The sequence below is a fragment of the Coregonus clupeaformis genome, unplaced genomic scaffold (assembly GCF_020615455.1).
Source record: "Coregonus clupeaformis isolate EN_2021a unplaced genomic scaffold, ASM2061545v1 scaf0987, whole genome shotgun sequence".
Taxonomy (NCBI): Eukaryota; Metazoa; Chordata; class Actinopteri; order Salmoniformes; family Salmonidae; genus Coregonus; species Coregonus clupeaformis.
Genome location: NW_025534441.1, coordinates 155,161 through 182,852, shown reverse-complemented (window position 1 = coordinate 182,852; position 27,692 = coordinate 155,161). Strand labels below are relative to the sequence as shown.

The 27,692-nt window shown below is 41.8% G+C and overlaps 2 protein-coding genes and 2 long non-coding RNA genes across 4 annotated transcripts; all 4 read right to left on the bottom strand.

The window, feature by feature from the left end:
* Positions 1-2,010: 2,010 nt before the first annotated feature.
* On the bottom strand, positions 2,011-2,789 carry LOC121547828 (protein jagunal homolog 1-B-like). The gene has a single exon (XM_041859265.2). The coding sequence runs from the start codon at positions 2,559-2,561 to the stop codon at positions 2,286-2,288; it is 276 nt and encodes a 91-aa protein (XP_041715199.1). The 5' UTR covers positions 2,562-2,789; the 3' UTR covers positions 2,011-2,285.
* A 3,122-nt stretch (positions 2,790-5,911) lies between these two features.
* On the bottom strand, positions 5,912-15,642 carry LOC121547899 (adhesion G-protein coupled receptor G7-like). The gene is made up of 13 exons (XM_045217266.1): positions 15,627-15,642; positions 15,001-15,144; positions 14,797-14,882; positions 14,556-14,689; positions 14,111-14,224; positions 13,615-13,784; positions 13,180-13,332; positions 10,796-10,908; positions 10,017-10,348; positions 9,695-9,776; positions 7,064-7,222; positions 6,604-6,763; positions 5,912-6,357 (listed from the first exon to the last, which is right to left on the bottom strand). Exons 6-13 carry the CDS (start codon positions 13,630-13,632, stop codon positions 6,145-6,147), a joined length of 1,230 nt encoding a protein of 409 aa, XP_045073201.1. The 5' UTR covers positions 13,633-13,784; positions 14,111-14,224; positions 14,556-14,689; positions 14,797-14,882; positions 15,001-15,144; positions 15,627-15,642; the 3' UTR covers positions 5,912-6,144.
* A 7-nt stretch (positions 15,643-15,649) lies between these two features.
* LOC123486062 lies at positions 15,650-19,980 on the bottom strand. Its single transcript, XR_006659236.1, has 5 exons — positions 19,955-19,980; positions 17,873-17,986; positions 16,502-16,795; positions 15,853-15,957; positions 15,650-15,736 (listed from the first exon to the last, which is right to left on the bottom strand). It is a non-coding gene; the product is annotated as an uncharacterized LOC123486062 (long non-coding RNA).
* Positions 19,981-25,268: 5,288 nt separating this feature from the next.
* Positions 25,269-26,217, bottom strand: LOC123486059. Its single transcript, XR_006659233.1, has 3 exons — positions 26,139-26,217; positions 25,528-25,581; positions 25,269-25,345 (listed from the first exon to the last, which is right to left on the bottom strand). It is a non-coding gene; the product is annotated as an uncharacterized LOC123486059 (long non-coding RNA).
* Between the last annotated feature and the right edge of the window lie 1,475 nt (positions 26,218-27,692).

Genomic DNA, 27,692 nt, shown 5'->3' with positions numbered 1-27,692 from the left:
CAGTAAACCACATAAACAAGGGTACATAGTGTCAATTGCTATAAGCATAGCAGATGATCCATGTTGTTCCAGTTTCATTGTGTTTCTGCACCAGTGTAGAAATGTTTTCTACTGTACTTTATGAGAGAAAGAAGTCTTTATCACTGCCAATAAACGGTAGACATTTGATAGCAAAAGCTACTCTGTTATCAACTGTATCTGAGACCTGACAGTAGTCTATTCACAGTATGTAAACAGCTTAACAGTAAATCTAAATAGAGTTTGGATAAAAATAAACTCTGAAACAATGTCTTTATTGATGTTATTGTATCCCTCGCAGCAAACAGACAAAACATCAGTCAATCATTGTCTATAAACCAAACTTTAAAATTCATAAACCAAACTGTAAAAACGGTAAAGTCATAAATTGGTAATACTCAATTGATAAGTTAAATGCGTCATACATTTTTGCACATCTGAAGTGAAAGCAATTTTCGTAGACAATTCTCAATCATACGAGAAACATAACAACAGCATCAAACACTGAGTATATCAAACATTAGGAACACCTTCCTAATATTGAGTTTTTCAGCGGCAGGGAGACTAGTCAGGATCGAGGCAAAGATGAACGGAGCAAAGTACAGAGAGATCCTTGATGATAACTTGCTCCAGAGCATTCAGGACCTCAGACTGGGGTGAAGGTTCACCTTACAAGCAGATAACGACCCTAAGCACACAGCCAAGACAATGCAGGAGTTGCTTTGGGACAAGTCTCTGAATATCCTTGAGTGGCCCAGCCAGAGCCCGGACAGAGCCCGATCGAACATCTCTGGAGAGACCTGAAAATAGCTGTACAGAAATGCTCCCCTTCCAAATTGACAGAACTTGAGAGGATCTGCAGAGAAGAATGGAATAACTCCCCAAATACAGGTGTGCCAAGCTTGTAGCGTCATACCTAAGACTCGATGCTGTAATATCTGGCTAAGGTGTTTTAACAAAGTACTGAGTAAAGGGTCTGAATACTTAAGTAAAAATAATATTTCAGTTTTTTATTTTTTATTAATCAGCAAAAATGTCTAAAAACCTGTTTTTGCTTTGTCATTATGTGGTATTGTGTGTATATTGATGAAGAACAAAAACAATTTAATCGATTTTAGAATAAGGCTGTAACGTAACAAAATGTGAAAAAAGTTAAGGGGTCTGAATACTTTCCGAAAGCACCGTATGTCATGGAAAGGGCATGTGTTCTTAATGTTTTGTCCACTCAGTGTACATCTGAACATCTTAAATCACCCTGAATAATTCAAATGTAGTGCAAGTCTTACCTGTAGCAAAGACAGCCATAATCCATAGCTCCTTCATCTCTGCTGTTTCCTGGCATGCAGTGTAAGCAGACTGAACATTATTAGGACGTCTTTTGGTCTTATGCTGCTCTGTTCTTCACCTGTGAGGACCAGTCAACCAATAGAATTATCTCTATGCAAAACATTCTTGGTTGCAGCTGGGAAGGTACAGTACATGTTTCGGTAAACAGAACAACTTTGTTCCACTAGAGCAGGTGTAATTAGATTTCCTGATTAGAGGGGAATAATATTTTTGAAAAGCAATGGAACTGGCTTGGAGGTCTGGATTAGAATTTGAGGGCACTAGACGGTAGACTTCTCTTGAACAAGGTTTCCCAAACTCGGTCCTGGGGCCTACCTGGGTGCATGTTTTGGTTTTTGCACTAGCACTACACAGTTAATTCAAATAACCAACTCATCGTCAAGGTTTGGTTATTTGAATCAGCTATGTAGTGCTAGAACAAAAACCAAAATGGGAAAGGCTGTTCTAGAGCATAGGTACTATGCTGAGGTGCATGTAACACAAAGCTCATCGTATACTGAGAGTAAACAGTTCCAATGAAAGGCACTTGTTTCTAAAGGAACCATGGTAATAGGAAAGATTAACCCAACTGCAGAGATGACAAATGGTGCCTTTACATTGTTGTGATTAATTCATGTAATTAATGAAATAGACAATAGATGCAAAGCTGCCGCAGCATACCCATTTTATTGTTATTTAACAATGTACATGTCATTTAGAAACAATTGAATTGTTGAGTACTGTCAACATGAACATGTGCATTGACACCAGCACACAACCATATGGGCTCAATCTGACCACTGCTCTTCCCTTCTCTGAACCCTTTCCCTGTTCCTTTACAGTTCAGGAAGGCTCCTCTCATTAAGGCCACATCATGCCCTGACCTAGTCATGGGGAGGTCCCAGTAATATCTCCTTCCTCCTGAAGTGTACAGTCCTTCACTACTTCACCCACAAATCTAAAAACATTGGATTCACAACCGGGAACATCTCCACACCCCCGTAGATGAGCGGCGCTATGCAGAAGAACCCAGCACTGGTCATGGAGATCACCAGGTAGCTGATGTTGTTTTTGGGCAGGGCCATGAAGCTGAAGAGGGAGGGGATGATACTGAGCAGGTAGGGGTACTCCCACTGGTAGGGAGCAGCCACCACGCTGTGGGACACCAGGTTCAGCTGGGTCACCGTCACCTGGGCAGCTAAGAGGAGCCAGATCATGTGCACATAAAAAGGGCAGACGAGCCATGTCAGCCCTTCACTCACTGTTACCAGTCAGTGTACATCCTGAGAACCCTCCGCTGATGCCAAACATGAGGGATGGTTCGCACACAACAGCTCACTGAGATGTGTTCACTTACTTTGACTCTAACCGACATGCAAAATAAAAGTATGCAAAATAGAAGTATACAGTCTGTTGCTATTTGCAGTCCAACCAAGGTGCTTGGCCCTAATGAAGGCTCAAAGGCTGAACTCATTGTTTTTAATAATAAAGAAACACTTTTTATTGAACTGTCACTTTTTTTGGCAAAATGTATAGTAGTTCTCCAAGAATGTAGCCCTATATAATATAATATGCCATTTAGCAGATGCTTTATCCAAAGTGACTTACAGTCATGTGTGCATACATTTTTACGTATGGGTGGTCCCGGGGATTGAACCCGGGACCACCCATTAATAATAAAGAGACACTTTTTATTGAACTGTCACTTTTTTCCCTATAATTGTGGGCAAAATGTTTAGCAGTTCTCTAAGAATGTACCCCTAAATGAACCTTATGAAACAAATGAACCTTGAATTCTTGAAATTAGACATACAGTCTATAAGCGAAAGTGAATATGCTAAAAGTGTTTTTATAAACATCTCTACCTATCTGCACATTAATGAGGAAGACCGGTGAACAGTTTAGATGGACCATTCCACTATCCATAAGAAATCCCCCTTTAGAGGAAGAGTATTGGCGCCACAACATGGCAGTTGAAGGTAGAGACAGAGGAGGCTTCGTCAACATCTAATCATATTTTATTTGTCACATGCTTCGTGAACAACAGGTGTAGACTAACAGTGAAATGCTTACTTATGGGTCCTTTTCCAACAATGCAGAGTTAAACATCAAAAATAGACATAGTGACAGAAGGAATAAATACACAGTGACATGCATACTTCAATGCATTGAGACTTACTAATGGTGGGAATGTGATACACCGCTGGGTACCTAATGAGTAGTGTTGCAAAATTCCAGTAACTTTCAATAAATTCCCTGGTTATCCAAAAATCATGGTTTGAGGATTCAGGATTTCCTGCTTATTCCTTCCTGACACAGGGAAACCTCCAACCAGGATTTTGGGAAAACCATGTAATTTATTGTAAATTCATGGACTATTGCAACCCTACTAAGGAGATATCCTAACTGTCATATATAGTGACAATAATAGTGCCTGTTGAGGTAGAGGAAAACCAAATCATATGTAAATAAGAATTAGTATAAACTCTACATCAGACTTTGTTTGAGGAGCACAACGCAGATATACAGTACAGTGTGAACTTCATAATTCCTGGTGACATCAACATCACCTCTTTAGGTCACAGTCATTCTTTAGGCAACTACTGTAATCTTGTTTTTCCTAGGTCTAGTTTAGGCTAGTATCGATTGGATATGGGCCCGCGATCCCATTCAATCCGGCCCAGAATAATTCATTTCATTCTTCTGATTATTTTTATTATTTTTATCTCAAACGACAGTGAAATGACTCAAACCAAATCGAAATTGTGTTGAAATGATAATGGATCAACATTTATAGTCTCTTCACTCTGCCCAGCTTGCTAAAAGTGATCTTAACAAAACCTAGACATTCAGGCAGCCTGGAAAATTCCAAAAGTGCTGGATAGAGGACTATCTTTAGCAAATGTTGACTGTGAGGAAGTATAATATCTAAAATACATCGCTGTCGGCTCACCTGACAGGTACTCGCCACCCTGTGCCTTCTATGAGCCGGACGACACTGTAATCGCTACTCCTTCTTCCAAGCGGGCTATCATGTGCCTTTTACTGAGGAGTGGCTTCCGTCTGCAGGGATGGTTGTCCTTCTGGAAGGTTCTCCCATCTCCACAGAAGAACTCTGGAGCTCTGTCAGAATGACCACCGGGTTCTTGGTCACCTCCCTCACCAAGGCCCTTCTCTCCCAATTGCTCAGTTTGGCCAGGCGGCCAGCTCCAGAAAGAGTCTTTGTGGTTCCAAACTTCTTCCATTTAAGAATGATGGAGGCCACTGTCTTCTTGGAGACCTTCAATGCTGCAGAAATGTTTTGCATTCTTCCTCAACCTTTCATACCTCCCTCTGACATGCCTTCTTTCTTCCTCAGCCTTTCATACCTCCCCATGACATGCCTGGTTTAGTCCTCATCCTTTCATACCTCCTTCTGACATACCTGTTTTCTTCCTCAGCCTTTCATACCTCCCTCTGACATGCCTGCTTTCTTCCTCAGCCTTTCATACCTCCCTCTGACATGCCTGCTTTCTTCCTCAGCCTTTCATACCTCCCTCTGACATGCCTGCTTTCTTCCTCAGCCTTTCATACCTCCTTCTGACATTCCTGCTTTCTTCCTCAGCCTTTCAGACCTCCCTCTGACATGCCTGCTTTCTTCCTCAGCCTTTCATACCTCCCTCTGACATGCCTGCTTTCTTCCTGAGCCTTTCATACCTCCCTCTGACATGCCTGCTTTCTTCCTGAGCCTTTCATACCTCCCTCTGACATGTCTGTTTTCTTCCTCAGCCTTTCATACCTCCTTCTGACATGCCTGGTTTCTTCCTCAGCCTTTCATACCACCCCCTGACATACCTGTTTTCTTCCTCAGCCTTTCATACCTCCCTCTGACATGCCTGCTTTCTTCCTGAGCCTGTCATACCTCCTTGATCTCTGGCTGGCGAACCCTCTCATCCTTGCTGTCCCGCAGCATCAGAGCCTGACCTGCTTTGTTGCCTTGTACTACCACAGATGTAATTGGCAGCTGGAGCTTGTTGCCTGAGCTATATAGGCTGGTGGAGCAGAAGCTTTGTAGCCCTTTCCTGCAGTCAATGACCAAAAGTGCCCTCTTTGGCCTCATGGGTGGAATGTTATTAATCATTTCATAATTAATACGTTTTTCATTTTATGAGGATGAAAATCTGGTGTTTCTATGTCAAACAGTTTTGTTATATTTCAGTCTTCTGTGATGTATATAAAGTGTAATATTAGGATGGAAACTCAAAATGGCATAGATTTCAACTCTATATCTGGCATTGTACAGGTGTCTTCTTTTTTTAAGCCCATAACCATGTGTGTGTGGTGTATACTTTTGTTTGAAGGTAGATTTGTTACCAACCAAGACAACCAAGAATCACTCTGTGTGACCCTGATTTAGCCCACTGCAGTAAAAGGTTCATACATTTTAAGTGCGGCCTTGGTAAAGAACGAACGTGGCCCGCAGGGAAAATTATGTAGTTTGACATCCCTAGGCTACACTGTCTAAATATATTTTCTGAGATATTGTGTAAAGTAGTGTAATTTCTCACAAAAAATACTGAAACAAACATTCGATTCAAAGAGAATAATCACAGTTTTATTCAAAACAGTTATATTTCAAAAAACACATACAGTATGTATATACAGTATGTGCATAGCCAAAAAATTCTTGGACAACACAACTTCTGAGGGAATTTACAGTAAAAATACATTGATACAAAATGGTGTGTATTATTCTGTATATTATAGGAAATAGTGGCGGTATATGAGATATTTTACAACAGAGGTTGAACTTGCAGCCCATCAGTTAGATGTCTGTGAGGAACAAGGTAGAAATGACAGATCAGTGTCCTGCTGTGTGTATGATTCTACTTTTTCACTTTGCTCGCCTCGCCATAGACTGTACTTCTTGGTGTGAAGAGGGATCCCAGCGCTAGAGACAGATTTCAAAGCACTTGACATCTTTTTCTTGACAATTGCTGTTCTTGCTGTGAACAGAATGAAAACCTGCAAGCCCTGTGGAGTGAAAACAAAAACACAAAGACATTATCAAGTATTTTCAGGAATAAACACGTACAAACAAAAGGTAGCGTTTCTATAAAGAGCAGCAGAATTTATTAATGTTTAGTAGGTGTCTAGTTTTCAATCATGTCTGGATTCTGTGGTACAATAGTACACTAGTCTTTATATTTAACATTTGAGTCATTTAGCAGACTCTCTTATCCAGAGCGACTTACAGTAGTGAGTGCATACATTTACTACCTGAGTGGTGGTGAGTACACAGAAGGAGATGTTGAGTATGGTGTACATGGTCTGGTTCTGTGTAATGAGCAACAGATAGCCCAGGATCCAGGAGAGACCGAGCACCACAGCCAGAGAAAAGCTACTGAGGAATTTCTTCTTCATCGATGTGTGTCTTGTACTGGGAAATATAACCAACATGCTTAGATTGCGATCATAGACTGCTGTAATGCTGTGGTAAAATAACATTATGCTTCCAATGACTGAGTGGGTTAGAGAATGGTGCTCATTAAATAGTATGATTTGCTTACTAATGACTGAATTAATAATAAAAAAAAGCATGCATTTTATTTATAAAAAGTTTTAATTGAAAGACAATACAAAATTAACAAGCTCATTAGTAGGCATTTAAAAATCAAGACTGATCTTAATGACTACAACGTTCTACTTTGTGCCCCCAAAATGCCCCCTTTAATGTTACCTGGTTATATGTGGGTTGGTCTTGGATGTGGTAACTACAAAATATACCAACACCACCATGTTGAAGATAAGCATGAACGCCACAGGGATCAGGAACCCCCAAAACATTGGCAGCTTGAAGTCAAAGTTCCCCTTTGGATCGAGGGCAGCAAGCCAGCAACTGAAAGGTCAAATGAATGAGTTAGAGAGTGGGACTTTGTGACAGACAAAACAGGACACCAGTGATTTGAATAATGTGGTATAAAGTAAACATGGTGGGTGGCATAAGTAAATAAGAAACCTTTCAACACAATGGATCATTCTTTTAGCCATCGTTAAAAGAATGACAGGGAAAACCTTTTACAGTATGAGTTATAACATTTTATACAGCAATTGCCCCACATATATATTGGTAGTACAGTACAGTATAATACAATAGAGTTCAGTTCAGTTCATGTGAGCGATATCCATCACTTCCAGCTCGTGGCATCAGCCAATCAGACTGTTCCCATGCACCCCACACTCTGCCCATGCACTGACCATGCACCCTGTGATTGGTCAGATGCTCCAAGCTAGCCCAGCACTGGCTAGTCGGGTCCGCTGCATGCACTTTCTAGCGTATCAGTATTAGCCGGGCCTGAACTGTGTTTTTTTCCAGTGTCAGAGCGTAGACACATGTGCATGGGATGCGTGATTACAAAAATCATCCCCATGTGCATCTTCTCCTGTGTGTGAATAAAGTTCCTGTGTGTGTTAATTTTTTGGATTGCCTTACTCCTCTCTCACCGGGGGCGGTATCAGTGGGTCACAAACCAGGAAATACAGTGAGGGAAAAAAGTATTTGATCCCCTGCTGATTTTTGCCCACTGACAAAGACATGATTTTAATGGTAGGTTTACTTGAACAGTGAGAGACAGAATAACAACAAAGAAATCCAGAAAAACACATGTCAAAAATGTTATAAATTGATTTGCATTTTAATGAGGGAAATAAGTATTTGACCCCTCTGCAAAACATGACTTAGTACTTGGTGGCAAAACCCTTTTTGGCAATCACAGAGGTCAGACGTTTCTTGTAGTTGGCCACCAGGTTTGCACACATCTCAGGAGGGATTTTGTCCCACTCGTCTTTGCAGATCTTCTCCAAGTCATTAAGGTTTCGAGGCTGACGTTTGGCAACTCGAACCTTCAGTTGGTCCTCTGTAGCTCAGCTGGTAGAGCACGGCGCTTGTAACGCCAAGGTAGTGGGTTCGATCCCCGGGACCACCCATACACAAAAATGTATGCATGCATGACTGTAAGTCGCTTTGGATAAAAGCGTCTGCTAAATGGCATATTATTATTATTATTATTAGCTCTCTCCACAGATTTTCTATGGGATTAAGGTCTGGAGACTGGCTAGGCCACTCCAGGACCTTAATGTGCTTCTTCTTGAGCAACTCCTTTGTTGCCTTGGCCGTGTGTTTTGGGTCATTGTCATGCTGGAATACCCATCCACGACCCATTTTCAATGCCCTGGCTGAGGGAAGGAGGTTCTCACCCAAGATTTGACGGTACATGGCCCCGTCCATCGTCCCTTTGATGCGGTGAAGTTGTCCTGTCCCCTTAGCAGAAAAACACCCCCAAAGCATAATGTTTCCACCTCCATGTTTGACGGTGGGGATGGTGTTCTTGGGGTCATAGGCAGTATTCCTCCACCTCCAAACATGGCGAGTTGAGTTGATGCCAAATAGCTCAATTTTGGTCTCATCTGACCACAACACTTTCACCCAGTTCTCCTCTGAATCATTCAGATGTTCATTGGCAAACTTCAGACGGGCCTGTATATGTGCTTTCTTGAGCAGGGGGACTTTGCGGGCGCTGCAGGATTTCAGTCCTTCACGGCGTAGTGTGTTACCAATTGTTTTCTTGGTGACTATGGTCCCAGCTGGCTTGAGATCATTGACAAGATCCTCCCGTGTAGTTCTGGGCTGATTCCTCACCGTTCTCATTATCATTGCAACTCCACGAGGTGAGATCTTGCATGGAGCCCCAGGCCGAGGGAGATTGACAGTTCTTTTGTGTTTCTTCCATTTGCGAATAATCGCACCAACTGGTGTCACCTTCTCACCAAGCTGCTTGGCGATGGTCTTGTAGCCCATTCCAGCCTTGTGTAGGTCTACAATCTTGTCCCTGACATCCTTGGAGAGCTCTTTGGTCTTGGCCATGGTGGAGAGTTTGGAATCTGATTGATTGATTGCTTCTGTTGACAGGTGTTTTTTATACAGGTAACAAGCTGAGATTAGGAGCACTCCCTTTAAGAGTGTGCTCCTAATCTCAGCTCGTTACCTGTATAAAAGACACCTGGGAGCCAGAAATCTTTCTGATTTAAAGGGGGTCAAATGTTTATTTCAATTCATAACATTTTTGACATGAGTTTTTCTGGATTTTTGTTTTGTTATTTTGTCTCTCACTGTTCAAATAAACCTACCATTAAAATTATAGACTGATCATTTCTTTGTCAGTGGGCAAACGTACAAAATCAGCAGGGGATCAAATACTTTTTTCCCCTCACTGTATGTTGAGCCAGGTCGCTCAAGTACAGTATAGTATAGTACAATACAATACAGTACAGAGAAGTAATACAGTAGTAGTATAGTACAGTATTGACTCACAATTCCTCCTGCCTGTAACCCAGTGGATCATCCACTCTGTAACTAATTCCTAAGGTGAGGGCCACCACAACCGCAGGCAGTCCTAAAGGACAGAGAATGTTGTTGTTATGTCCTGGTAGATTAGCATGCAGACATATACAGATTATATACTACACATACATCCTCTAAAGACATAACATCACTATACAAGTTGCTTTGAAGTTCTATTTTAGTCTAAATAAAATATAACCTAGCATTCGTTTTGGTTCAAGGAGCCCAGGACTAATGCCAGCCAAAGCTTCTGAAACAACTACATATTTTATTTTTCTCCAAGCTGTCCTACCCCATCCGATGGCCACAGTATAGGCTGTGAAGTGTGACGGGCTGGTGGCCAGGCTGTTTCTGATCATCAGGAAGACATGTGTGGCGTACAGCGTGTTCCAGGTGAACGTCCCCAACAGGAAGTACTGCAGCAGGACTGTGACTGCAGTACAGGGGCCTCTGTCCCGCTCTGTGTGTGTGTCGGACGGGGGGAGAATGTTGTCCTCCTGTATTTCAGGTTTCTCCAGCTGTTTATGAGGGTTGTCCACCCCCAACATGAAGAGGAGGGTGAAGATCAGGAGACACACGCAGACGCTCACTAAAAGGACCGTTGGGTTGGTTTTGCGTGATTTCCTGGGGATAGGTGATAGACAACACTATGTTAGGGAAGTTAGATGCCTTGCTTTGGATGTGTTGGTTCATTAATAGTGGGTTTCATATTGGTTTCACCTATCAAGTCGTGTTGGATCAGACAAAGGGCTTCTTTACACTATTGAGATGCACCCAATATGTTGAATTGGTTCTGGAATACTGTAGGATCTTACCGGGTCACGATCTGGAATGTTATTGTATATTTAGAATTGGTTCTGGAACCATGTAGGATCTTACCTGGTTGCAATCTGGAATGTTATTGTATATTTAGAAATGGTTCTGGAAGCCTATAGGATCTTACTTGGTTGCGATCTGGAATGTTATTGTATATTTAGAAATGGTTCTGGAACCCTGTAGGATCTTACCGGGTCACCATCTGGAATGTTATTGTATATGTTGAATTGGTTCTGGAACCCTGTAGGATCTTACCTGGTTGCGATCTGGAATGTTATTGTTAAACTCAACCCTATGATGGACATGGAGCATCCCAATGTGGTGATCCAGTTTAGAACTTCAGCGTACTTAAAATCATTCCTGAATGACTGTAGAAAGAAAATAAAAAATAAAAATGTAACACTAAGTTTGTCACAGTCATACTGTATAAAGTTATCTCCCTCATGTGTCTGGATATGCTGATGTAAACTATAGGTCAGCGGTTCCCACACTAGGGGTCGCGACCTGATGTGGGTTCGCCTGATATGAAAATGGGATCGCAGGAGAATTTTCAAAATCATAAAAAAATATATATAATAGTAATTTGTATAAAATATTATAATATTGTCTTTGTATCTCAAAATCATTGTAATGTGGTTAACCTTAAAAATCTAAATGAAAATTATTCAAATCTAAAACATAAAATTCAACCAGAGAGCAAAATTCAACCAGAGAGCGCCCTTAGATCGTGGGAAAAGACCGCACTTGACAGCTCCACTTGAATCATTCCCACTTAAGATGACCACATTTAAAATACACAAATGCGGGACAACAGGATGATTTTGTGGGACAGTGTAACCTATCCTATACCTAATTTAGAAATAGGCCAATGTATCATCGCTGTCAATTGTGAATGATAATTCTTCACGTTTTATTTTTTTGCCCGCACTATAAAAACGGTTATGTCGGTCTGCTAATACAGGACTAGTAAAGGCCCAATGTACTACTTTAGTGAAAATATGTATTATTATTATTTTGTCATTGTGATTTTTCAGGAGGTGCTGCAGCACCCTACTTCCCACTGCTATGATTATATCTTTCAGTCTAATGTGGCTGTTTACCTACTTTTCTAGCTCTTTGTAAGTAGTTAGGAGACCTAACTATGAGATATTGTTGAACTTGCAGCCAATCAATTAGATGTTTTATACAATCTGAGAGTAACAAGGTGGAAATTAACTGTCATGAGCGCAATGTGACTGCAAGAGACAGGTTGGAATGTCTGACTGAAATACTGGACAAATCAACGTTTTTTCTACAATTGGTGGCGTTTGAATTTGTTGATAAAATGCGGGACATGATTGTTTAGTTGCGGGACAAAGGGCCAAAATGCGGGACTGTCCCGCACAATCTGGGACATGTGGTCACCCTATTCCCAGGTGAATGGCTAGGCCCACTACAGAATGAAACCACACACTATTTCAGAGATATTACCGCCACAATCAATATGGTGAAAACAAGGTGTGGGGAGGCCGAGGCACAGAAACACTAATCAATACCTTTGTCAGATAACACTGTAAAATGAAGAATTTATGCTATAGCTAGCAATCCAAATGAAACCTACAGAACCACTCAAATACTCCCCAGCTTATGCTTTCCAAATGGACGTTAGTTGTGAGGGCCGAGATGCCCATGCATATACTTTTGTTCGCTACCTGTCGGGGGATGCTATTCACGAGGACGTATTGTTCTGTCTCACGATTCTCAAGCATGAAACTGTACAGAGGATGCGCTGCATGGCTATACTGTAGAAAAACAGATTCCATGGTAACGAATGGTAAAACAACAAAAAAAAGACTTGACTTTCTGTGTAATGAAAAGAAAATGTGTCTCCTTCCCTTTGTAACTGACATATTTGGGAAACTGAACGAACTGAACGCAAGCATGCGTGGGGAATTACAAAAACATTCTACAGGTGAGTGACCGAATCAGTGGATTCAGAGGAAAGACTTCTTATTGGAGAGAAATCTGTTTGACTGTGATCCTGCCTCAGTTGACATGCCTGTAAGTGAAATCGAAAGCTTATCGAGCCGTCATATGACCGAATAATGCAGATAACGCATTTTGGTTCCTCACTCAAAGGGAATACCCTGCCGTCTCCTTCTGAGCATTAAAACTCATGGTACCCTTTGCCCGCTAATATCTGTGTGAGGCTGGATTTAGTGCACTCGTCTGCATTAAAACCAAATATCGATCCAGGTTGGAAGTGAAACCGGAGATGAGGTGGGCACTGTCAACAACACCCCCTGACTTTGAGGAGCTCTGACGCGACATGCATCATGTCTCTGATCTCATCATCTCATTAGTGGTGATGAGATAAGAGATATTATGTCAGACCACTTTGCTATTGACTGTCATAGCCCCACATTAAAAGTATGTGATGGTGAGTTGAGAAGACAATCAGAAATACTGTTAGAATGTTTTGCAATTAACTGTCATAATAAAAAAGTAAACATAGGCTCTTAATTACAAAAAAACGAATTCACATGTTTGGGGTCATGAGAGTTTTCAGATGGTGACGTGGGCCAAAAAAAGTTTGGGAACCCCTTCCATAGGTCAAAGTGTGGTCAGGAAAAGGGAGCCGAAGGCAGCTAGCTACTCACCATGAGCACAGCGAAGTTAGTGGTGTGATTACAGAAACATTGCAGGCCGTCTTCTGAGTGGTTGACTTTGGAGCAGCCATAGGTGCTCCAGTCTTTCAACGTGTAGTTCCACGACACGCAGGCAAAGTCATAGAGGGAGGCGTTGGGGACAGCCTGAGAAGTGAGAACAGAAACAAACTCTCTGTAAAATGGATAACTTAGATCAGGGGTGTCAAACTCATTCTAGTGTCTGCTGGTTTTTGGTTTTTCCTTTCAATTTAAGACCTAGACAATCAGATGAGGGGAGTTCCTTACAAGAGAGGAGCAAAAACCCACAGCCACTCGACCCTCCGTGGAATGAGTTTGACACGTGACTTAGATAATGGAACACTTCCCATTACGTTTCCCAGAGAATTTGGACCACTATGTGTTTACTGATTCCAAGATAAATCTTACTGTAGGCTTGAAGAGCATCTCAACATGCAACCCAGACACTTGTCCCAGGTTAGCAGAGATTACCCTTCTGTTGGTTCCTGAAGAAGCTGTGAATGCCCTGGACCTGAAGAACCGGTCGTTTTGGTAGAGCACAAAACCAATGGAGTAGTTTGTGTTTTTATTACGTAAAACTGAGTGGAGTGAGGGAGAAAGAGAGTGAGAGGGGGTGAAGAGAAAGAGAAGGGGGAGAGAGAAAGAGAGGGGGAGGAGAGAGAGAGAGATTGGTGTTCATCTCAGGACTTCATATACATGAGTAGCTTGACTTTGCCTTGTAGACTTATCGTGGAAGCCACATTACTTCTCAATAGTTCACTTATCCATATCCCATGTGACTCAATTTGGCATTGCTGACCTGATTTTGGCGACCACAACGAGTAGTTAAGTGCTCTCGGTGAAAGCGCTACAAGGAAATTGAAGCTTGAGTTTGTATACTGTTTGCATACCAACATTGGCTCACCTGGTGGGAATTTTATGACAATCTGGACATCGGTAGCACCTCCTTTGTCAGCTATCAGTTCAGAGGTATTGGTGTTGAGATTAATTCTGTCGGCCACAAAATTACCAGAACTTCCTGGAGAAGGAGATTAATTTGATTTATAAATGTAAAGCTGAACAACATAGTGTTACTTCTGCACTAGTCCGTAGTACAGGCCTCCTGTAGCTCAGTTGGTAGAGCATGGCGCTATAAAGAAAAATGTATGCACTCACTAACTGGAAGTCGCTCTGGATAAGAGCGTCTGCTAAAATAACTAAAATGTAAAATGTAAAACAAATCAAAAAAAACTTATTGATCAACAGAGGAGAAACATTTGAAAAATGAGAAGTTTTAACCAGTCTGTCAACACAGATATAAACTATCACTTTAAATGCCAGTATGTAGGTTCACTAGCAGTCCCACCCACCAGTCAGAGCAGTAAACTGGATCCCTACTGTGTCACTTGGTACTTGGACAGACTGGACTACCAGGTTGGGCTGAACCACCAAGGACACATTATTCTGCTGGTCCAGGGAAAACTTCTCCAGTGTCTCTGTGAGGCTGGGAGAGAAACACAGAAACACATTAGTTTACATGCACCCATGCAGACACGCACAGAGACACACGTACACACATAAACTCAAACATATGTAGAAACACACACACACCTCTGGACAGCATCACTCTCCTGTGTAATCTCCCCACTGGCATTCAGTAGCTGACTGATGGTAGTTACAGCTGCCACTGCGATATCCTGCAACATGATCAAAACCAGGGAATGACCCTCAAGTGTTCAAATCACTACAGTAACAACCTCACGTTTATCTCCAGAACATGTCGTAGTCACAACTTGATTCCAAAAGATGTTATACCTCTGTGATATTTACAGACTGAAGCAGCTTGTTAGCTATCTGAGCTGCTGTGGTGATGCTGTCAGCTGATAGCAGCTCTGGTTGGGAGGTCAGGATCTGAGTACTGAAGGCTAGCTGTGCTAAATCACCTGAACTGCTGGAGATCTTAATAGGGAAAGAGAATGATTTATATTTATTTTTTCAACAGAACATTGTATAAATGTCAGCAACATGCTGACCTGTGAGTACATTGGGATATTAAAATTGCCAATACTAACTATGTGGCTCAATTGGTAGAGAATGGCACTTGCAACGCCAAGGTTGTGGGTTCAATTCCCACACGGCAAAAGTATGAAAATGTATGCACTCACTAACTGTAAGTCGCTCTGGATAAGAGCGTCTGCTAAATGACTAAATGTAAAAATAAAATGTAATCTAAAACACAATAAATAAATAAAGAATGTTCCTCATCAACTGTTAAGCAGAATAAAGGAACAGAATACATGAGCTGAAGGTAAAAGCCAGTTGTTACTGATCTTCAAACTGTAAGATCCACTCCTCATAATGATAACTGTAACTGACCCAAAGAAAGAAGAACGCAAAATTGAGACTGGTCATAAATCAGGATCATAAGAATATTGACTTACATTTCCTTGAATGCCACTGAGGCTTAATTCACACTGCAGCTCCTGAGGAGGACCAAACATCGGAGAGCCAGTGTCATTCAAACATCTTGCTGAGGCTTCTGGTAAACCGGCTGGAGGAACAAAGACAAATAGATACTCAAGATTTTGTGTTACCTAATGCAACATTAATTAGAACTGTAACAGATGAATACATTTTTGTCATTTTAGGTGAATAAAAGTAACATACCACTGGTTGTCTCCTCACCACACAATTGTTCTGAATAAGCAGACCAGCCAACCGTTGTTCTTGGGAAGGATAAATCAGCAATGATGGTGGAATTGCAGAAATTCCCTATCGAAGTAAAATGCATTTCAACATGGACCAAATGTATGACTGCAAACATGAAATATACATTCTGAATGTGAGATCCAGGGAATAGTGTTGTGGACTGTGCATGTGACATCCAGGGTTAGTTATAGTAGTGTAGTGGTGTGTACTGTGAATGTGAGATCCAGGGTTAGGTATAGTAGTGCAGTGGTGTGGACTGTGCATGTGACATCCAGGGTTAGGTATAGTAGTGCAGTGGTGTGGACTGTGCATGTGACATCCAGGGTTAGGAGTAGTGAAGTGGTGTGTACTGTGAATGTGAGATCCAGGGTTAGGAGTAGTGTAGTGTGAACGTGAGTTCCAGGGTTAGGAGTAGTGAAGTGGTGTGTACTGTGAATGTGAGATCCAGGGTTAGGAGTAGTGTACTGTGACCGTGAGTTCCAGGGTTAGGAGTAGTGAAGTGGTGTGTACTGTGAATGTGAGATCCAGGGTTAGGTATAGTAGTGTAGTGGTGTGTACTGTGAATGTGAGATCCAGGGTTAGGTATAGTGTAAGGGTGTGGATGTACCCTCTGAACAGGTCTCTCCGGTCCAATCATCAGGACAGATACAGACTCCACTCTGCAGCTCACCACCATTGATACAGACCAGAGGAGGGATTGTGGCAGTAGAGGTGGTGGTGGGGAGACTGGTACTGGTGATAGGGATAGAGGTAGGGTTACCAGTAGTTGGAAGTCCAGTAGCATTTCGGTAACCAGTAGTTGGAGTGTCAGGGGTTAAAGGGGCAGCAGTAGCTGGAGTAGTTAAGTCAATGGTGGTTGGAACGGCAGAGGATGTGGTGAGATCCCCCTGTAGCAAAGAGACTGCCCAAAAATTAAAATAACTCTGTAAACCACATAAACAAGGGTACATAGTGTCAGTTGCTATAAGCTTAGGAGATGATCCAGACTGTTCCAGTTTCATTGTGTCTGCAGCAGTGTAGAAATGTTTTCTACTGTACTTTATGAGAGAAAGAAGTCATTATCACTGCCAATTAACGGTTGACAGTTGATAGCAAAGGCTACTCTGTTATCAAATGTATCTAAGACCTGACAGTAGTCTATTCACCATCAAGTGTCTGCATAAAAGAAAAGTCTGAAACAATGTCTTCGTAGACACTAACATATCCTTCGCAGCAAAAGGACCAAACATCAGTCAATCGCTGACTAAAAACTCAACTTTAAAATCCATAAACCAAACTGTAAATACTCTAAGGTCACATATTGGATATAATCAATAGATAAGTTAAATGCATCATACAACTTTGCACATCGTAAGTGAAAGCAATTTTCCTACACAGTTCTCAATCACACAAGAAAATTAACAACAGCATCATACACTGAGTATACCAAACATTAGGAACACCCCACCCCCACCCCCTTTGACCTCAGAAAAGCCTCAATTCATCAGGGCATGGACTCTACAAGGTGTCGAAAGCATCCCACAAGGATGCTGGCCCATGTTGATTCCAATGCTTCCCACAATTGTGTCAAGTTGGCTGGAAGGTTGGCGAATCATTCTTGATACACACGGGAAAGTGCTGAGTGTAAAAAACCCAGCAGCGTTGCAGTTCTTGACACAAACCGGCACCTACTACCATACACCGTTCAAAGGCACTTAAATATTTTGTCTTGCCCATTCACCTTCTGAATGGAACACAATCCGTGTCTCAACTGTCTCAAGGCTTAAACATCCTTATTTAAACTGTCTCCTCCCCTTCATCTACATTGATTGAAGTGGATTTAACAATTTACATCAAAAAGGGATAATAGCTTTCACCTGGATTCACCTGGCCAGTCTATGTCACGGAAAGAGCAGGTGTTCTTAATGTTTTGTACACTCAGTGTACATCTGAACATCTTAAATCACCCTGAATAAATCAAATATAGAGCAAGTCTTACCTGTAGCAAAGACAGCCATAATCCATAGCTCCTTCATCTCTGCCATTTAAATACATGCAGTGTAAGCAGACTGCACATTATTAGGATGTCTGTTGGTCTTATACTGCTTTTCACCTGTTACAGAGTTTGCAGTGACATGCAGATACCAGTTAATGATTTACTATTGAAATTAAGGGGAAAGTACTGTACATTGGCTCCAACACAACCCACATTATCAACAGGATCAGTAAAGACAATGAAACAAATTCTTTGAAAATAGATCAGGTATGACAGGATGAATAAAATGGATGCACATGGATGGATACTGTGAGGACCAGCCAACCAATAGCACTGCCCTTCTCTATGCAAAACATTCTTAGTTTCAGCTGGGAAGGTACAGTACATGTTTTGTTAAACAGACCAACTTTTTTGCACTAGAGCATGTGTAATTAGATTTTTTTAAAGCAATGAAACTGGCTTGGAGGTCTGGATTAGAATTTGAGGGCACTAGAGGGTAGACTTCTCTAGAATAACGTTTCCCAAACTCGGTCCTGGGGTAGGAAGTGAGTTAAACAAACTGGGTGTGGGTAGACAATTCCACTTAAAGCCCCCAAAAGGCTCTGACTGCATGTGTGGGAGCCATTGCGGTCCTCCTGATGAGTTCAGATTTGTTGTGGTCCCCGACCCTATCAAAGTTGTCCATCACTGGTCTAGTGGGAGTTTCTACCATATTTATTATTCCATACCCCCGTAGATGAGTGGAGCTATGCAGAAGATCATGGAGATCAACAGGTAGCTGATGTTGTTTTTGGGCAGGGCCATGAAGCTGAAGAGGGAGGGGATGATACTGAGCAGGTAGGGGTACTCCCACTGGTAGGGAGCAGCCACCACGCTGTGGAACACCAGGTTCAGCTGGCTCACTGTCACCTGGGCAGCTAAAAGGAGCCAGATCATGTGCACATAAAAAAGGGCAGACGAGCCATGTCAGCCCTTCGCTCACTGTTACCAGTCAGTGTATATCCTGAGAACCCTCTGCTAATGCCAAACATGAGGGACGGTTCGCACACAACAACTCACTGAGATGTGATGACTTACTCTGACTCTAACCGACATGCAAAATAGAAGTTTGCAGTCCAACAAAGGTGCATGGCCCTAATGAAGAACTCTTTGTTTTTTATAAAAAATAAACACTTTTTATTGAACTGACATTTTCTTCCCTATAATAGTGTGCAAAATGTATAGCAGTTCTTTAAGAATGTACCCCTAAATGAACCTTATGAAACAAATGAACCTTTAATTATTGAAATTAGACATACATAAGGGACAGTGAGTATGCTAAAAGTGTTTTCATAAACATCTCTACCTATCTGCACATTAATGAGGAAGACTGGTGAACAGTTTTGATGGACCGTTCGACTACCCATAAGAAACCCCCCTTTAGAGGAAGAGTATTGGCGCCACCACATGGCAGTTGAAGGTAGAGACAGAGGTGGCTGCGTCAAAATCAAATCACATTTTATTTGTCACATGCTTCGTAAACAACAGGTGTAGACTAACAGTGAAATGCTTACTCATCAGTAGCTGTGCGTGGGTAAAATCACTGTGGGAAGCCAAAGCCATATTACAACCTATGTGTTGTGATAATTGCGTTGTTTGCTTTATAACCTGTTAGGCCGAGACAATAAGACACAGTGGCAGAATAAATTCAACCACAACTTTGTTTTAATCACAAAACCGGATAGCTCTGTCCAGTGAAGTCCACAAAGCATATTGCGTGTACAGTAACAGACAGTTACATGACCTACAACATGGTCAAGCAAGTTAATGTTTCCGACATTTTCGGACCACTAAACAACTATTGCATTAGAACCACAGAGAGTTACTGCAAGTCGCAAAGAAAACATGAGTTGCCTCCACTATTTCAGCACCATTTCAACTTCAACATTTGAACATCATCAAATCACCTCCGTTTAGTCTAATACAGTGACAACTAAAAGATACCAAAAACAATTTAGTCCAATCAACGTACGCTAAATATGATGTGGCTGTCCATTGTTCTGATTTCTGTGTGCGTTTGTGCAAGTAGAAAACATGTTGACTCACCCTACTTTTAGAGAAACGCCAATTCCATCCTCCTCTCTTTCATGTTGAGGAAACGTTCTCACTGTCATACAGTACACGCTTTTATTTTTTGTTGTCCTAGGGCCTAGGCTATCTGGCTAAAATGCTTGCTCGCTAGCCTAACTCCATTCATGGGCAACGTTAGCTAGTTAACATTAGCCTTCTACATATTAGTTAGCTACATATTGAACTTCCATCCTCTCAGGCCAGGGGGCACAACAATGTATGAATTAATGGTTGGATCAGAATCGCCATTATAAATGATTGGTCATTACAGAGAATAAGTAAAACCACTAGTCCTAATCTTTATCTCCATCCATGGCTAATTTAGGAAAGTGCCAATTTTAGCTAACTAGCCACTAGAGGACAACAACACAACGAGATGCAACAGTTCAAATTTCTGACAATGACGTTTGCGCTCAATGGGATAGGCCCTTTTCACGTGACGTCAGACAACTTCCGTTCTGCCGCGATGCAGGTTATGTTTACATCCGGTGTCGCTTAGGAACGCTTTAGCTAGTAGCACATCATTATGGAGTTCACCCAGTCCCTTTCACATCTGCCACCAATCGACTTAACGACGTAGAACGACTTGCTGACAAGTGGTCCCTTACTTCAAGATCGAAGCTTGATAAAGGCTACAAGTTCTTCGTTGAAGGTTACCTGTTTGATTATGAAGGTACGTGTTTATCTTTATTTAGCTTAAATTAGCCCTATGCTAGCGAAGGTTATGAGCTGACGAAGTTTCTGTTTTGCAGCCTCTTTTTAATATTACTGCTGTTTGTATCGACCGTAAGATAAGAGTCAGTAATGTATTAATGGCTAATGCTGCGCCCTTTCTCCCAATCACTGTATTGAAACAGTCTCAAGTGTAGTTAACGGTGAGGTGACAGTGAGAGGGCGATGTTACAGGTCCATGAAGAAAAATGAGGAGGCTCATCGGCTTCAGGTTTCTCAGATAAACAGTTCTCTAACATTATGATAAGATAGGTTAAGATAGATAAGTTTTCTTTTTCATTGGTAGGTTAGTTATTACTCATCTATCCCATCCCATTTTCAATAAATAAAACTGAAGAAGCTTCTAAGATGGATGAGGTTTAAAACGCCAAGTCTTTTTCACAGAGAGACCAGTTACTCCAAATCGTAGTATAAAATAGTATTTTTACTTAACTGCCATATACTTTTACTTTTTTGCCAAACAGATACATGGTTACTCTTATTTGTAATACTAACCAGGAGAAGGACGGCAGGCATAGTCGTGATCGTTTGTCACTGCAGGCAAAGCACCCTCTGTGCTGTCAGGCATCTCATGATCAGAATCATCCAGGACAGCAACACCAAGGCGCTTTCTTGCTCGCTGGTAAACTGACTCCCGAGCTTGTGAGCCGCCTCCTATATGTGTGAAATTAACCATATGCTTGTCATGATACATTTTGGTAATCACTTTTCAGTCCCTAAAATGACAAAATGTAGCAGCTATATTGCATCAGGATTAAATTATTAAACATTTTGTACAAGTAATATATTATTGGATTACAGTAGTATTACGTTTAACGCTGTCTACCTATCCTTACCCCAATCATTCCAGTGGAATCTAGACGGCACTGATCCCTGTTTAATACGGATCCGTCCACTGGCCGATGTGTATCTATCCTCAGGGGGAAAGTGCTGACTGCAAACAAAGGTGCTCCCACGAAGAATCTTAAAACTTGGTCCCTCATCTCTCCTGATCGCCCTCACCCAACGGGCACGTATTTCTCCATCAACAGGGAAATCGTGAAAACTCAGATACGGGAATTTCTGTTTGTTGTTTGAACAAAATGGTACACTGCTATAGCATCTTCTCGAAGATTGTGCCATGCTTCGGTGTTGGATGGGATACTGTTGCGATACAGACACCGGGAGAAAAGAAACAGCTAAATTAACATTCAGCTTTGACCAGGAATCAATATTTATCTAGCTATCATGCACAACAGTATTTGAATAGGTGAGTTACTATACATTCATGAATAAACTAACTGCCTAACAAAGGGTTAGATAGCTAGCTAAGTAAACTTGTTACATTACAGCCAGGCAGCAATGTAACGCTACCTTTTAACGTTATCGGTATCTGGTACTAAGTTGTTGTTAGCTAACGTTAGCCCACTTTTAAGTAACTAAGGCAGTGAACAATTATGAATTAACAATAACGTTAGCAAGTTACAAACCATTGCATATACGTAAACATTATTACTCTTAACTTTACTAATTTAACTTAAACGTACCTTTTGGAATTTCTTCAAGTAGCTAGCTTGCTAGTTAGTGGTCAACAGTTGTATTTTCGTTGAGAAGTCTCAGGTTACGGGCGAACGGAAGTGAAGTTAACCTGCTACGCGGAAAGGCGGAAGTTAGATGACGTCATCGTGAAAAGGGCCTATTTAATAGGAGTGACGCCAATTTCCAAGCTGGCTTCCCTTGACACTTTTTTTTTGGTGCGGCAGTATGGATCCAGATAGCTGCCAACAGGTTTAACTTAAGTATCGTTAGGATCGTAAGAAATCCATGCCTGAAACGTAACGTGACATTTCATCTGTGAACATACAAACACCATGTTACAATTAGGGACTAACATTTTAGGCTTGAACAAAAGTTTTGGCAGTTTCATCTCACCAACAAAAAACGTAACGACATGTGACGAGGGATACGCGAACAAGCATAACACAGTAAACCAAAACGGAAGTCAGGGAAACCAGAAATAGGTATCCTGCACGTTTTCAACTTAAAAGTCTCCATTTGTAGTGCAAACTGAGTCCACATGCTCCCGCTGGAGTAGCTGTGTGAGAAGAGCGACATGGTGCTGGGCTGCCTAAATCTCATGTAAGGATTGGGTTGTTAATTATTACTCCTCAGTTGAGTTTACTTCACATTTAGGTAGCTAATGTAATGGATTTGTTTGCCAGCGCAAATCTAGATAGCACTAGCTAGCTAATGACACGTTGCTAGCTAACTAACTAGCTTACACAGTCGATCTCGGCTAGTGGCATTTGATATGGCCTAGCAAGTTAGCTCATGTCACTGACAAACTACCAATTACCCTTATGGTAATAGACACTAGCAAGGAGGATAACCTTTCCTGTCCACAAGGTCGCCCTAGTCAAGGACTCACATCCAGTACCTAGGTATAGTAATAAGTTATTGATTGGCGTTACTCATTTTTCTATTGAGTTATCAAAGAGTAAGTTAGCTCGCTAAGTATCCTGACGCAAGTTTAGCTGACATCAATAATAACCTTGTGCCACTCTGTCTTCAGGTTCTACTGAGAAATTACATATTGGAGATGCTTCAGACCAGGCTTTTGGAATTCACCTGCAATCAAGAGCTCACTTTTGTCAGTGCTTTGTCTAACGTCATTCAGATCCCTGAATACGTTTTAGGAGCTTTGACGGAACTGCTGAACCGTGTCAGAGGTCGAGAAGTTGGAACAATATCGTCATATTTGGAGACATCGATGGATTTACGAGTAAGGAATTGGTTTCCCTTATCGATTAGTACCGGAATAATGTTTGATGTTTGGTTAAATTTAGTGCATTGCCTGGCAGATGAGGTGCTTTTCTACTATACTGGTCTGAGACACACTTAACTGATTAGTGTTTTGTTTTTTGCATGCCTAAATGGTCATGTCTTGACAGTGTGGAGCGCCTGTGGCGTGACGTTTGGTCATGTCTTGACAGTGTGGAGCGCCTGTGGCGTGACGTTTGGTCATGTCTTGACAGTGTGGAGCGCCTGTGGCGTGACGTTTGGTCATGTCTTGACAGTGTGGAGCGATGTTTGGCCATGTCTTGACAGTGTGGAGCGCCTGTGGCTGTGATGTTAGGTCAGTGTCTTGACAGTGTGGAGCGACGTTGGGTCATGTCTCTGTGGAGCGATGTTTGGTCATGTCTTGACAGTGTGGAGCGACGTTTGGCCATGTCTTGAAAGTGTGGAGCGCCTGTGGCGTGATGTTTGGCCATGTCTTGACAGTGTGGAGCGCCTGTGGCGTGATGTTTGGTCATCTGTGTCCTTCACCTTCTATGACGTCTTGCACACACTTGAGGAAGATGGCCTACTATGCATCTCCAGCCATGTACACATCTGTGCACACTGGGTGTTTCTTCCAAGACTGCAGGAGGCCCTGACTTGTTTCTCTGATACATAGGACAATCACCCTCTACGAGGTGAGGAGGATTATTTAAGATACTCTTTGAAGAGGTAGGGTTTCAGATGTTTTCGGAAGATGGGCAGGGACTCTGCTGTCCTAGCTTCATGGAGAAGCTGGTTCCACCATTGGGGTGCCAGGACAGAGAAGAGCTTGGACTGGGCTGAACAGGAGCTGCCCTCCCGTAGGAGTGGGAGGGCCAAGAGACCTGAGGTGACAGAACGGAGTGCCCGGGTTGGGGTGTAGAGTTTGAGCATAGTCTGAAGGTAGGGAGGGGCCGTTCCTCTTGCTGTTCCGTAGGTAAGCACCATGGTCTTGAAGTGGATGCAAGCTTCAACTGGAAGCCAGTGAAGTGTGCGGAGGAGCGGGGTGACCGAGAACTTGGGAAGGTTGAAAACCAGGCGGGCTGTTGCGTTCTGGATAAGTTGCAGGGGTCTGATGGCACAAGAGGGGAGCCCAGCCAACAGCGAGTTGCAGTATTCCAGACGGGAAATGACAAGTGCCTGGATTAGGACCTGCGCCGCTTCCTGTGTGAGGTAGGGTCGTACTCTACGGATGTTGTAGAACATGAACCTGCAGGTGCAGGTCACTGCTTTGATGTTTGCAGAGAACGACAGGGTGTTGTCAAGGGTCACGCCAAGGTTGTTGAATATTATTGCATCAAAATACTGGCCCTTTTCAATCCAATGTAGACATGTAGAATTTTTGTCATTACTATTGGAGATTCATTTGGCAAGAAAAAAAGATAAGTACGAGGGATTACTTTACTTATAGTAAAACTTACTATGCTAAAGTTACCTAGCATTGGAACAATGGATGTAACCAGATTAGTTTGCTAAATTTAACAACACTTTCATGTCTCAAACCATTTTACTGTAACCTACTGGACTCAATTTACCATTTTAAACATTGTGAAACCCCTGCCCACCATAGCAAATTGCCTGTGTGAAGACATGATTAAACTCTGCATAGGTTCTCGTGTGCAGTTGGTAACATGACAGTTTTTGAGCAAGCAGTTACTGTAGGAAAACACAAACTGTGACTAGGGATGCGCACAAGACAGTCATTATCAAAGAGGACATTGATGATAAAATCTCTCCTTTCTCTTGGTAGTAAGGCCACGTGGGCTTGGCCGCTCAACCACTGCATGACGGATGGGATGGTTACTCGCTCATATTGTCGTTTGCCTTCCATTGGTCCTGAAAGACAAGATTAATTCATTTCTGGCTCATATGCATAGTGTTTACTGTGCTGGGTTGGGCCTGAACGGCAAATATGATACATTAGTTTTCCATTGTAAAATGTAATAATTCTCTCAAACAATATTACCTGCCAAACTAAGATATCATTAAGCAAAGTACTGTAATGTAGTTGGTCACACCTGTACACTTGTTTTCCTGCATCTCATCCTCTGGCTGCATCCCATCAGTTTGACCTAAAAGACAGAATGCAGACATTAATTCATACATCTATTCATTTATTCAAAGACTCAGATGCATGGTTCTTAAGGTTGGTAAAGTGACTGCGTCACAGGTCGGGAGACAAACATCCACAAACGCATGGTAAAAACCATGCTTTAAGTAAATATGCCATTTTGTATGTCTTTACATCAACAAATCACAGAATAAAGTTAATTTAGTGATGACGATTGTTTAGGGACAATGCTTACAAGGTCAGTTGTTTCCATTTTTTACTGATTATTACTCATCGGTATACGGTAGCATTTAAATAGGCGCAAGAAAAGCTGCGACGGCTGTAGAAATGTTAATCAGGTAACATTGTACCTTGTCAGGTAGCTAAAGTGACTTTTACTATAAACTATTGCAATGTAGATAGTAACACACCTTCTCCCTCATTCTCCTGTGTCTCATCTGCTGGCTGTGTCCCATCAGTTGGACCTAAGACAGAAATAAGATCATTCATTCCTCAGGATTTTCTCCCAGATAAATGGCTCAGTATAAAGAAGATTGAATTGTGTTGTAGATCACAAACCTGTCGACTCAATCTCTTCAAGAAGTCCTGCATGTGGTTCATGATTTGAGATTCAAGATGCCGGCGACAAGTTCCCCTTTCCACTCAGAACCGGCACAAAGCAGGATAGGAGGAAGTCAGCATCTGGCTCCTAAAGGTTCAAAACAGTTATTCAGACCTACAGTACACTAGATTTTAAGTTTACGGATACACACAACCTATGGCATGTGACTTGCATTCACTGACAAGATTAACTATCAGGTCTGAAAAAGAACCACACACACACATACGATTGGTCAAAACTCTCAGCAATTAGATTTGATCAGGCTGAAGTCCTCACTGCATGGTATTGCCCAGGAACAAAGAGCTCTCTGCTGATGTTGGCATATTTGGATGATGGCCAGCAGCTCGAACAGCTGAAGCCCTTTTCTGATCTGGTTTAGAATAGGGATCAGCCGCGAAAGTAAAACATTGAAAGTAATTAAAGACAGGAGTACTGATGAAATTGTTGTTTGATCATGAATGAACTAATAGACGTGGGGATATCATCTTAGTACAGTACCACTCCTGAGGCGCTTTGTCAGTACTGGCACTGATGTGATGATACTGACCTGACAATGCGGTCGCTGTTTCTCACAGCAATTGTGCCAGTGTATCCACAAGGCAGTATGTCACTTGTAAGCTCTGACAATGTGTTTTCAGTAGCCTCTGAAACCTGAACCAATTTCGAGTTAGTGTTGTGTCACGAATACAGAAGCAAAAACATTTTATAACTGATATAGTAAATCTTACAAGGATACTTCAGACCTTATAAAAACTCACAGCCAATCCTATTCTTAAAATCAGCTATATTAAGTAAAAAGAAAAAAGATTTCAAAAGTATTACAACAGGGTCTTGCCCTTTCAATTAGGATCCTGTACTCTGCATCGGTGACATCAGCCTCTCTACGTGTAACCTGATCTATGTCTCCCTGTCTCAATATACTGGTAGCACCACTCACACATGAAGCAGGGGGATGGTCCTCCCTGAACCAGGCTTGCAGAGAATATTTCTCCAATGGCTCTACAATCAACCAAAATCATAGAACGTAATTTAATGGCGTTGGATTGAAATGGGTACCCCAACAACGTTTGTAGAATTCATATTAATTCTTATTTGTTATAACTACATATTTCTCAGTGCTTGAATTTATCAAAACAATGAATGTCAGAGGTGCATACATACTTGACATTTCCACTGTCTAAATCACTGATTGAGTATATTGGTTTTTCCCCATTCCTTCAGGGCCCTCAAAGGCACTCCTCAATCTCTGCGATAATATCTGGAGGTAGACAATCAAACCACAGGAGAAGCTTATAAGCTTCTCCCTGTGGTTTGATTGTCTACCTCCAGATATTATCGCAGAGATTGAGGAGTGCATTTTAGTGGTCCTTCCCATCTATATTCAATGAAAACAGACAACACATCATACACTGCTAAAAAAAATAAAGGGAACACTTAAACAACACAATGTAACTCCAAGTCAATCACACTTCTGTGAAATCAAACTGTCCACTTAGGAAGCAACACTGATT

What these genes read in the sequence shown, in the direction of transcription:
- LOC121547828 (XM_041859265.2), bottom strand. Translation starts at nt 2,561, where the DNA reads ATGATCTGGCTCCTCTTAGCTGCCCAGGTGACGGTGACCCAGCTGAAC.
- LOC121547899 (XM_045217266.1), bottom strand. An exon ending in CTAACTTCGCTGTGCTCATG is followed by an intron (nt 10,909 to 13,179) that starts GTGAGTAGCTAG and finishes TTCTTTCTACAG; the next exon opens with TCATTCAGGAATGATTTTAA. An exon ending in ACATTCCAGATCGCAACCAG is followed by an intron (nt 10,349 to 10,795) that starts GTAAGATCCTAC and finishes ACCTATCCCCAG; the next exon opens with GAAATCACGCAAAACCAACC.